The sequence below is a fragment of the Aquila chrysaetos genome, chromosome 12 (genome assembly GCF_900496995.4).
Source record: "Aquila chrysaetos chrysaetos chromosome 12, bAquChr1.4, whole genome shotgun sequence".
NCBI classification, from domain to species: domain Eukaryota; kingdom Metazoa; phylum Chordata; class Aves; order Accipitriformes; family Accipitridae; genus Aquila; species Aquila chrysaetos.
In genome coordinates, this window is record NC_044015.1 from 27,819,679 (window position 1) to 27,831,736 (window position 12,058).

A 12,058-nucleotide genomic window follows, 5' to 3' on the forward strand; every position below is an offset into this window, starting at 1 on the left:
ACATACGTTTTCTCTGAAATGTTTCTCTGAACATCATCCCACAGAAACACTTATTCGTGTTATTTAGATATGCGTATTAAGGCATTTTTATAAAGATCAATTATAAGTGATGCTGGCATCTTTAAAAGGCTAAGAAAGTGCTATTATTCTGCAGGAAGTCAGATTAAAATAAAACCCTGCACCTATGGAGAATCCCACTGATTTTATTACATGTTCAGGGTTAAAAGGATCACTGGATAAACACGCTGATTTATTACAGAATTTCTGTGAGCTAATGCCCATTTCTCTCACACTAGTTATAACCCATTCCAGATTTTAATAAGGGACACAGCTATGTATTTTAGGACCAGTCAACTATTGTGAATTATATCTTATTCCCTAAAGAAGGTAATTGCAACTTTCCGCTGTGTATTTACTGCTGTTTTCTCTTACATGTTTATTCCAGAACTATAAGCACGCGGGAACAAAGTATAGATTAATATTTCTGAAAGGAAAAAAATAAAAAAAAACAAGGGCAAAGGTTATCCCAGCAGGAGGAGGTGACAGGAGGTGTGTACCTTGTTATAACTCCTTCCAGCAGAGTCTTTTTCACTGGGCCGCAGTTCCTGCAGCTGAGCATCCAAAATGTCCACGAGCTGCTCCATCAGCCTCACTGATGAACTAACATCGCCAGCGAAGACTGGTCCTTTGGTGTGTTTAGCCAGTTCATTGGCCAGACTAGCAGCATTTTCTCCACTTCTGATCTGAAATGACAATTTATATTATCTCAGCAGGGTCCCTTGTTCTGCTTGCGGCTCCTAATTCCAATTCCCCGTGTACCTTTGTTGTGGTGAAATAACTATTTGCACATACATTGAAATCTGCAACTAATTGAGACCAATAACGTTCTCGTTATCTCAGAAGATTAAAGGTTCTTAGATCTGCGACACACAAAAGCAGTTCTTAACAGCCATCAAAACCAGAAATCAGACTGGGACTTTTGGGCTAGATCTTCTATTCATCCTCACTTTTATTCTACTGCCATTATCAGACAGCAAGAAATCTATTTGTTCATACTAGTGCTTGAGGCATTTGAAAGTCAAGTAGCCTGGTACTGACAACAAATTATCCAGTTTTCATAAACTTAGTAAATCTCAGTAGGGAGGGAAAACACAGAAAGTGGTTCTGCGCTCTAATCATACTGTTATTAATGCACTCAGACAAAAATCTATTTATTACAGTATAATTTTTCCTGAACCAAAAACCTTGCTGTATACCACAGTTTTTGCTGCAAGATTTATAATATTTGATTTATTAAGCAAATATAGCTTTTGTTTTTTGAACACCAGCAAAGCTACTTAGTTTTAAATAGCGATGAAAACACAAAATCACAGATTCAATACAAGAACTTAGAGGCAGAGCGTACCAAAACACACATATGAACCTAACTGTTGGCCAATGCTTTGCACACAAAGTACACATAATTCCTTCTACTTTAAACGAACAGAGAGTAATAAAGACAGCTTCAAAAAACTGAATTATTAATGCTCAGAGTTAAAATCCTTAATCACCAGTGTACACCAGATTAAAAGGTTTCCACCAACCTTCTGAGCCAGCTGATTTACCCAGTGTGAGGTGCAGTTGCTAAGATCAGGGCCTTTGGGGTTCCACGTTCCCGTTAAGACCACGCAGAGATACGAGGCAGTTCCTACAACAGATGTAGAAAACTACAGTGAAATGGAAACCATTTTTCTGCATGCATTCATGAAATCGGCTACACTGTGCTCCTAAGCAATGTTAAATACTGAATGCCGCTAATGGTGATAGTTGACAATAACTGACAAAACCGTAAGGAAATAATGTAGATTACAAAGAGCAATAAAAAAGTCAGTGAAAAGTACCAGACGTTTTCTGCAAACAAACAAAAAGCCCTTGATTTTTCCTGGAGCTCATCCAGAGGGGAGCTCATAATGAGAAAGGCAGCTGTAAGCATATTTCACAACAGTCCTCAAGCAAAGCCCTAAAATTTGACCTGGATTCTCAACAGCACATGCGCAAGGTAATTCTGTGGCTATGCTCGAATGCCATTTGCAGATTAAAACGTGACCATTGCCTGTAGATACTGCATTCTCCAAGTAACAAAAAATTGTGTGACAGACAGCTTGAGATTAAAAAAAAAAATCACCATGAGAGAGCGGCACATTGCTTTTGAAACGTCTGCTTGAAATCAAGATATATTTTCAAAGGCAATACCTCGTGTTCCTTTGGGGCAAGGGCGTTCAACCATCATTCCTCTTTGTGTCTGAGGCCAGCTAATCCCCCTGGCCTCAGTCGGTTCACAGAATCTCTCTGGCAAAGGGAAAAAACTTGTCACGGGAGGAATTTTGGTTGTGGAAATGGGTGGCGGTGGCTTGGGTCCTCTGCTTCCTTCCTTTGTTCCTCCAGCTAATGTTGTGCTTATGGGACCTTTCTGTGATGTAGTGCTAGTGGTTGACACTGTGGTTTTGTATAGCTCTGCTGAAGAAGTTATTGTCACTGCTGTGGTAGGCACTGCACAGAGAAAATTAGAGTAATAATAAAGTAAATGACTTCAGAAATATTAAAGAAAAACTTCTTTAAATGTTATTTATGTGGTTTTAAAGGATTCTCTGGTGTCTCCTTTCCTTTATCTTAATATTACTCTTTTCTTATTGCTATTCTGGGTGCTTACGATATAACTTTTATTTTATTTTTTTTTTTCCTCCCAGCTCATACCAGTATGATGTTTCAGCACGTTCTCCAAATAATCTCTTCCGTAACAAAAATTGATAGTTACATTTCTAAAGGCTGAAAGGCAGTACTAGTGAGTTATCAGTACATAACAAACACGCTCAAAGCAATTAAAGATTACTTAATCACTTTTGCAGAAGGAATAACTCCATAGAGAGAATCATTTGAATCAGCGTGCCATAAACAACGCAGTTCAGTTTTAACAACAAAGTCAGTGGGCTGTAACTAACGAGACCATTTTAAAAAAACAGACCCCAAAACTTCAAGTCACCCACTACACACCTTCCAGGAAAATAATTACGATAACATCTTCCTACTCGGCAGTCATTCTGCTTGAGAGAGCTGCAGCATGCCCGATTAGCTCCGAACAGAAGCAGCGCCTAGCATGTACGTGGTGTTCTCGTGTTTAAACATTTCAGGCCTTAACAACCTTTTTTGATAAAGCAGGTATGAAGACACAACTCGTTCAAGCCAGTGGCAAGTACCCAGTTTAATCTTTTATGAAACACTAGGATCGGCTTAGGCCAAATCACTTCTGCCTGGGACTTGCAGCTGCTCACTCCACTGACGCGGATGGGAACGCATCGCTGGAACTGCTGAGGTACAGCCCGACCTACGCCACCGTTTGAGGCTTTGGAGAGATAGTACTAGTTAATGCCAGTGGAGATAACAGACCAGAATTCCTGTTCATCACCTTCAAATGTATATTGAGCAACGGCTGAAACGATGCAAGTGAGCAAAGTAACTGAAACAGTTACCCTCAATTATTTCCAAATCTTCACTGTGTGTCCACAGTGCTTTACAGGCGCATAAAAGCACAGACCCTTGTGCTGAGAATAAATAAGCTCATATCAAGTATTTTTAAAATCCTAACTGATACAGAAATAAATGAAGCTAATTTTAGGATTAACTTCAGTGGATAAAGTGGCTTTTTTCTTTCTTTTTTTCCTCTTCTGCTAGGCCCTTGAACTCTGACTTACTGGACAATGCATCTTCTCTAAATTAAATCATAAACAAAAACCAAAATAAGAGCTGCCTCGCTTTCTTTCAGCAGATGGTTTTTAAGTTAGTGTCTTGAATAAGATTAACTTTCAGGAGTTTGGCAGATAACAATTATTTCAAAATCCTTTTTCAAATATATTTCAGTTATAACAAATTAGGAGTCTCAAATATGAATTCATCTTTTTATTTTCATACGAATTTCGAGTGGAGTTTTTGAACATCACGGTCTGTTTTTAAAGACTAAATGCAAAGATGTGCTTTTCATCCCTCTCTTGCTCACAAACGAGAAATTTTTTCGGAGGCTGTATTCTCTTCAGTCTCATTCTTGGCTGCTTGAATACAGTCTGTGTAATTGTGCTGAATTTGTGGCGTAGCCAGCTACTATGAAACCTCTTGAAATCCTCGGATCTATTCTGCAAGTGCTTGCCTGACATCTTGTGAAACTGCTGTAATTTTCTTTTGATTACAATGCATCCAGCCTTCTAGTGCTTTCCCAATTAACATTTGTCAAAAGCATTTGCAATCACTTGCAGAAGTGTCAGGCAATGCCTGCTGAATCAGGTCCTGGGCAACAGGGAACTGGTGGGGACTGAGAACGATGCAGGGGACAACCAATTATTACTACCCATCCCCTAACACATTGTGCTAATTAGTACATATTTAATCACTGAAATGTGTATTAGCATTATTGCAATTACTACTCAAAACCTATAATGTTTAGGACAGCTTTGTCTCGGGAGCAAAATATCACTGTAAGACTTCATAACAATGCTCTGAAGTTCAGTAGTGAGGTAACAATTTTCAGAACATATTTTGTGCTGCACCCTGAGGTAAAATATCCTGCTGTCATTACGCAACTTTAGGTAGAACAATTTTAATGCTATCCATTAACAACAATTTCAAAGCATATCACCTATGATTCAAAAATGACCTGCATAGCCTAGTAGTAGCACATACTTTAGAAATATAATCTCACATTTTAGGAGAAAGACTTCAAACCACCTCTCTCGCAAAACTGAAAAAAATACAGATAATTTCTAAGAGATTGACTCTTGAATTAAATTTATAAAAAGGAGAAGTCAGTATATTTAAGAATGTACCAGGGAACTTCAGACAGTGCTGGAAGTCTGGCAAAGAAGGCGGCTGAAAAATAAGAAACGACCAAACACATCACTTTAATGAATACATCCAGCTTTTAGAAGGCAGATCACTTTGTTTTTAATGACCTGTTGGGGAACTTAATCTGCAAGGCCGTTCTCCTGAGCTGCAAAAAGACACATGATAGCTACCACCACCTGATGTGTCTTGTTCTGAAAGCTGAAGGTGATGGCATCTGCGGGCTCCCATGCACTGTCTTGCAGAGCGCTTTACCAATATAAGATAATGGCAGTGATGATTAATATGCCCCAACTAAGAAGAACAAACTCCATGTCGAGGTTATTAACCTATTGTTCCAAGCAGCGTGGGTGAGCCTCTACAAAGCTGAAGATACATCATTTTTGCCCAACACCAAAAAAGTTGCTTTTACAAATGAGCGATTCTATTTTGGACTTTTTGACTAGGCTTGACATGCCGAGGAAAAAACCAAAACCTCCTTCTGCCTTCTTCCTGTTTTTTTTAAGAAGAGGTGTGGCTTCTCAGTTGAAGACAGTCTTTGTAAAATTAAAAAAAATTAAGAAAAGAGCAGTAAGAAGTAAATACAAAGACTCAAGTTGAGCGTAATTACTTTACATTTGTTTCATGTAGTTCCTAACAGCTGATTTAAACAGTTATGCATACTATCTGTTTCTAAAAATGAAGACACCGCTGGAGTAAAACTTAACACCTGTTCAACAGTGTGATGACTATAAAAAACATAACACAACTGCCTAGGACAGCGGGGGAATAGTAACTTTGTTCCCCCAACTGACAGTGAAGAGTAGATTTAGTGAAGGCACACAAGCTATCTAGTACTCTTTGCCAACAGGTTTCTATTCTAAACAGGCATAAAATAAGTTTTAAAATAAACAAACCAAGCCAAAACAAAAAAATCCCCACCCAAAATACAATTCTGACTTTATATCAACACAAAATTGTGTTGAAAAGCCCAGATGATGTGCCACTTCTGAAAATACTAATGGTTCCATTTTCATCTCCGGCATCTAGGTAATTTTAGAAATCAGCTGCATGGATTTTTCAGTTAAACATATGCTCTTATAGGTCAGGTATTTCAGTGTATTCAGACACGTGAAAGTCTATGTGCCCGCCTTCATATTCCAAAGGTGTCATATGCTGTGCTGCCGTGTAAAGCAACGGAGATCAGAAACCTGTGCAAATCCAGATTTCCCTGCCTTCTGCTTATTACCGCTGTGTGCCTGTTTTCATGCTTCAGTGAGTAGCAGGGAAATCACTAAGACTCACTTAATTACCTATAGGTTCCAGCTATTATGCTAGCCAGTACTCTGTTGACCCTGCCAAATTCCGTTTAGTTGAAAGCAAAATGTTTACACAGCCATTTATAAATTTATACCCTGAAAATGATAACAAATACACCACAGAATTAGCAAAATACCTATGATCAGGAAATGTACTATCTGGTCCCCATTATGTTGTCTTTACTTGTACAACCACTCTTTTATCAATCTGTAATGTATCAGATTCGATATCATAGTAAAGAACTAATTTACTTAACAATTTGCTGAATGACTTCATTGTAGATTCTTTGTGTTACAAAGATTTAGTTGCACTATTTTCCTATTATTTCAAGCCCTTGGTGATAGTACTCTCCGAGTTTCTGCTCTGTCCACACTCACAACATCCATATTTTCCTGTAGTGATCCAATAAAACTTAATGATGGGTATCACGGTACAAAAGGGGAGACAACTTCAGTTTGAACAGTTTGCACAGTTAGCGCAAATTGGGATGAGTGTGGATGAAATCTCTTCCTAATGCACTAACACAGAACAAAAGGATTTATCTTCTTTTTGTTACCAAGGAAACCTTACAATGCAATGCTCATATTCACTTTTTAGGGGGAAAATTCCCTTCATTCTTCCTCATCTTTTAACTTAAAATTCCTTTAAAAATTCCTATTTCAGTGAGGATTCATTTGGTCCCTTGGATACCTCCTTTAGAAAGAATGTAACAGGACATATCCACTGAATATATCAAGGATATAAAAACTCCGGTTTGTTTCAAATTTTTCATAGTGGCTTTTTGCAGGGCCTGATATATTTTGTTTCTAAACTAAGGTTTTGATTTTTAAATGTAATTTTTACACTTAACCTTAGAAAATGTGCTCTTCTGCAGTATCTTGAGTGGTACTTGTCAGCTGTAGCTCTGAAAACCATTTGTACATCTATGCGCTATAATTCCCATGAGAAGAGAGAAGGAAAAACAACACATGAAGAATGAGGTTAAGGGGGGAGCTCTACGGGCAGCAGACCCCATTGTCAGGGTAAAACAGTAGCCTGGCTGCAGCATCTGCAGTTTAGAAGTCTGAAGAGTTCTCCTGAAGATTAAGAAAATAAGGATACAGGCAGCACATAACATGGACAGTTGCAAGAGTAGAAAATGGCGTAGGTTTGCAGCAAGGGCAAGGTCAACATTAGGTTAATTATAGTGGTATTTCAGAGGTTTCAATAGGCAGATGTAAAAATCAAAGAAACAACAGAGAGAAAAAAAGGCAGGTTTGGGGTCATGGACGAGTCCAAGATTTTGGCCCTGGGAGCAAATGTAAATCCTTGAGCTCAAAAGTGTGGCTCAAATGTGACAAATTCATCTTTCATGTAGGAAGAAAGACTGCTGTTTTTGAAGCATTCAGCAGTTGGAAGTTATGGTGTAGACGGGAACTGATAGCCAAGACAGATAGACAGGACAAAAAAAGAATCAGTGTGTGTCTATATATCATTATTGCTCCCACGGCAACAGAGGGAACACAGATTGCTGAGTTTCCCACAATGGCCCCAAGTTAACCATTCAAACAGAAAAGGCCATGACTTCCAATTTTGAGGCATTGACCTTGTGACACCATTAAATTCTTGATATTAAAGTACCGTTGCAAAAGACACTAAAATAAGGTTCTTGTGTTAGGTGACTTAAAGAATGTTATCCTAACACCTATGTCTTTGAGTAGATGATTAAGAAATCTGAGTCAACCATAAAAAACCCAAACCAAATCAGAACAAAAGAAACACAAAAATGCCCTTCATCAATGTGCTGAAAATCTGATCTAATTCCATGAGAGAGAAAAAAATCCAGATGTGTATTACACATATAGATCCTTTAACTGTGTAACTATAGAAGGACTGATCTTCAATTTATACAGACTTCATGCTGAAACAAAGAGGAACTGAGAATACACATACAGTACAAATACAGTATAAACTGTACAGAATCTCTTCTTGGTTTTACAGCAGTACATCTCGAGGACAATCATATTAGATAATTTTTCCTTTAATTCAGTAGTCTTTAACTACAGGAAATTGGCTTAGGCAAAAGAGGAAATGAACTGAAACATATTCTTAGGTCTGCTATGTACAGATCCATACAAAACTAAATATTGGGTGTTGGCTTTACATAAGGAAAAATACTGTTTCTGAATATATGCATCACATATTCAAATAAACCTAGTGTCTTCATGTGGTTTCTAAAAAGGGCCATAATCAAAATATACTTACTGATGTCATAATGCATTTAAAACCCAAACTCACAAATCACTCAAAAAATATTCCTTCTCTGTCTTCACAGGTGAATGGGCAAAGAGCTTAGACGAGAGGCAAGCACCGTGCAGTGTGCCCTGGACCCCTTCTCATCTTGGTCTGGTTGGAATAAACTGTTTCTCCCCCCGCCTTGCATGCCAGCAAGGAGGAGCATAAAGCGGTGCTGATGGATGCCCAAATCTCTTTCTGGTATTTGATGGGATGTGGCCAGCACATGTACTGGAACTTAGGATCTTGGAGACTCATAATAAAAACATGAAATGTCTTACTGGAGACCTTTGGTGGTTTCCTAAAGCAACGGAAGGATTCCACAAAGCCTTTTCTTCGTTCCCTGCTCTCCCTTAACACTCTTCCTTCAATGCAATGATTTAAAGATTAGCTTTTGCCTCGCTCATGGCAGCTGCCTGAACTGCGAAAGCTACTTAGAGCCTGCACCTCCATTTTCTCCTCTTACTATTGAAGCTTTGGAGAATTTAAAATGCATCTTCATCTCAGTTAAACCGAATGAAAAGTGACACGCATGAGAGTGTATGAAAATGAAAGCTTTAAATTTTTTCTAATTACATAGGTGCCTATGTCTCCGCTAAGAGCAGGCCCAAAGCCTCCCTGAGGAAGGGACTAGCTTGACGGACAGAGAGCAGCGCGTGCCAGGACGGCTGCCCTCGCAGCCGAACGCAGTCCCCAAACACCTGGAACCTGCCTGAGCCTGGCCACGCGTTGCCAGGGAGGTCTGTGCGAGACAGACGGGACAGATCGTCACGTGGCAAAATGTCACCCTGGAGATCGCTAATGTGTTGTTCTGAACTGCCCCGTTCTGCTGCATCTTACGTACTTTTGTACCTGGAAAAGCTGTATGTAAGTTGATATAATTGTGGGTACACTACGTAGTCTGCACTGCTGTGCATGAATCAGCTTCGCTGAAGCAGGATAGCTACTTTGCTTGTGGGGAAGCTTTAATTACTACTTTTTTGAAGTAGAAAAAATGGCTGCTAAATACGCATACCAGTTAGATGAGAGAAGTGAAGTATTACCTTCATTGCTAAAGCAGCTTATCAACATCCTGTTCCCTGCTGCGTGCATCTTCTGCCACGAAGCATTTCTCCTGGTATTTACTCTCCTCTGCAGATGTTAGTATGTGGCTATGCCTGTTCACATCATTTTTAGGGATTTCTGAGACCTAAAGACCCCCGTTTTTCTTTCCTCTTTTGGCAGTTAGTGTCTTTGCTTTTAGGTAGTTGTTCTAACTTCAAGCGAGCTGAATTGCAATTGTAATGGACTTACCGAGAAACCTGCTAAAAAGATGTCGGGTAATCTTGTCTAACCCGGCATTAGAAACTGTGAAAAGAGGGCTGCGGAAAAATATTTATGCTTGGTATTGCACATTAACCCCATACATCTCCTCTGGGACCTCCCAGCACACATCACTCTCAACTGCTGGCGCCAGGAAGTTAAAAGGTCTGCATGTATGTTGTAATCAATTCAGAAGTCAGGTAACACTGAACGGATGGGAACAGGCTTCTGGCTCAGCGTGAACGAACTCAAACTTAGTTTAGCTATAGAAGTCAAACTGACTGATGGTATAAAGTAAATAAACAGTTCCCCAACTCATTCTCTAACACAGAAAAGCTAAACACTTGTAAAAAAAAAAAAAAAAAAAAAAAAGAAAATCACAAGCCTGTAAACGAAATAAAGTAATTCTACCTCTCTTCACAGGTTCTGCAAATTTGTCTTGCACCACTGTAATGCTGTACTGCTCAGCACAGCGCAGACAAACAACCCCTCCTTGCCTTTCCGCCACGAGCTAAGGCTAAGACCAAAGACAGCGTACCATAGTTATCTCAATGGAAGCACAAAGAGATTAAAAATGAGAAAAAACAAATTCTTACCTTGGGCAGGATCAGGCGGGCCAAACTCCAAAGAATACCGCAGAATGAAGTTGTTATTCCACACGTACAGCTGGTTGTCTCTGGGGTTGTAATCCACTGCAGCGATGTACTGGTACTGGTTGGGGAAAGGAATGTCCACATGCTCACCTCGGCTTAACCTGGTGTTGTAGATGTAATCGATGGCGTTCTTGCCGGTCTCGCTCTCATTGTCCTGATACACTGACCGCACTACGTACAGGACACCACATATCATGAAAGCATTGGATGCTGCCCGTTTGTCGTACGTCGTTTCCCAGGTGGCTTCGAAACGCAGGGTGTAGGGGTTCAGCTGGCTAATTACTATCATCCCATTGTTTTGCTCCGTAGCATAAATTACCCATAAGCCATTTTCATCAACTGCCAAGTCAATATCAGTCTTTCCTCCCCATCGGTATGGAGAGGTGTCATGATAATTAGCATAATTGATTATGGCCTCTCCACTCTTAATTCTAGTCCTCAAGTCGAATTTTACTATGTTCCTAGTTCTTTCCTTGTTAAAAAAGACAGCGCCGTCATACACTACAAATCCAGTACCATCCACTCGATTTGGGAGTTTATACGTCGTCTGCTGGCGTCCGTTTTGGAAGTCCTCTAAAGAAGCATATTCTATCAAAGTATCGGTGCGATACGGAGTCCATGGCATGAAGTATATTTTATCTGCAGCCTGGAGAGGATCTTTGCACCAAGAACCTGCTTTTTGTTCAGCTTCATATAAATACGGTGAGTCCACAATTGCTTTCAACGTCCCCGGGCAAACAAAAACTAACAGTCACAGAGAGAAGTAAGACAAGAATTACGTCAAATTAAGACCGTCTCATAATAAAAAGAAAAAAAAAAAGAAAAAAAAAGGTAGGTAAATCATAATGACTGTGTCAGGAAGAAAAAAAATCAATTTAATTGGCACTAGATTATACCTTATGTTATAATTAATGCAATTGTCACCCTTTATCATCCACTTTTCTTAAAGTTACCATGTTCTTGCTGTACCAGTATGGAAAGTGGATGGGAACTGTTTTCACTAGTACAGACCAAGGCTCAATGGCATACACAGACAGCTGAAAATGTAGAGCTACTCTTGCATTTTCGTCTTAGACTTTTAGTGAGTACGCATTAACGCTCCAGAGCTTTTAACTGGTGTGCAGCAGTGCGCTAGGTCATTTCAGTCCAAAAAAAATCACATCGACTTGTTTAGAACTTTAAGAAGTGGTGAGGCTGAAAAAGGAGGTGCCTCGATTAAAAATAAAGGAACAAAACAAATCATCAGGTATATAGAGAAAGCAATTAGGAGCAGAGAAAACAAAACACAACCAAAGCAATGAATGAAACAGACCAGGAAACCCTGTAACCATGGCATGCTATGGAGAGGGTTCTGGAAGCCAGGCAAGATGACACTTGATTAACAAGAATTTACCCAAGGGTGAGAGAAAGAGAGGGAAAGAAAGACAAAGAGAAAGGGAGAGAAAAAAGCAAGGGAGTCTTCCCTCCAGCCCAAGTATTTCAGACACTATACCCCGCCACCTACTTTAAGCAGCCAAGTCACTTTATTGCAAACAGTCGACTTCTTTATGAGGTGTACTTATGAGATCCTGCTGATTATCATAATATAAGAGTGTTGTGGGGAGGGGAAGGGAAGAGGTTAACATCCATAAGGCACATAACAAGGAGCTGGGGTTTGGACTGTA

At 39.6% G+C, this 12,058-nt stretch overlaps 1 protein-coding gene across 33 annotated transcripts in view; it reads right to left on the reverse strand.

Moving 5' to 3' along the window:
* Window positions 1-12,058, reverse strand: part of ADGRL2 (adhesion G protein-coupled receptor L2) — a 393,964-nt gene that overhangs the window by 34,090 nt on the left and 347,816 nt on the right. For all 33 annotated transcript variants that reach the window (XM_030032141.2, XM_030032143.2, XM_030032142.2 and 30 more), the window contains 4 exons: window positions 10,338-11,138; window positions 2,233-2,529; window positions 1,584-1,687; window positions 558-743 (listed from right to left, as the gene is read on the reverse strand). In XM_030032141.2, coding sequence (XP_029888001.1) covers window positions 558-743; window positions 1,584-1,687; window positions 2,233-2,529; window positions 10,338-11,138 — 1,388 coding nt within the window. The remainder of the gene's footprint in view (window positions 1-557; window positions 744-1,583; window positions 1,688-2,232; window positions 2,530-10,337; window positions 11,139-12,058) is intronic.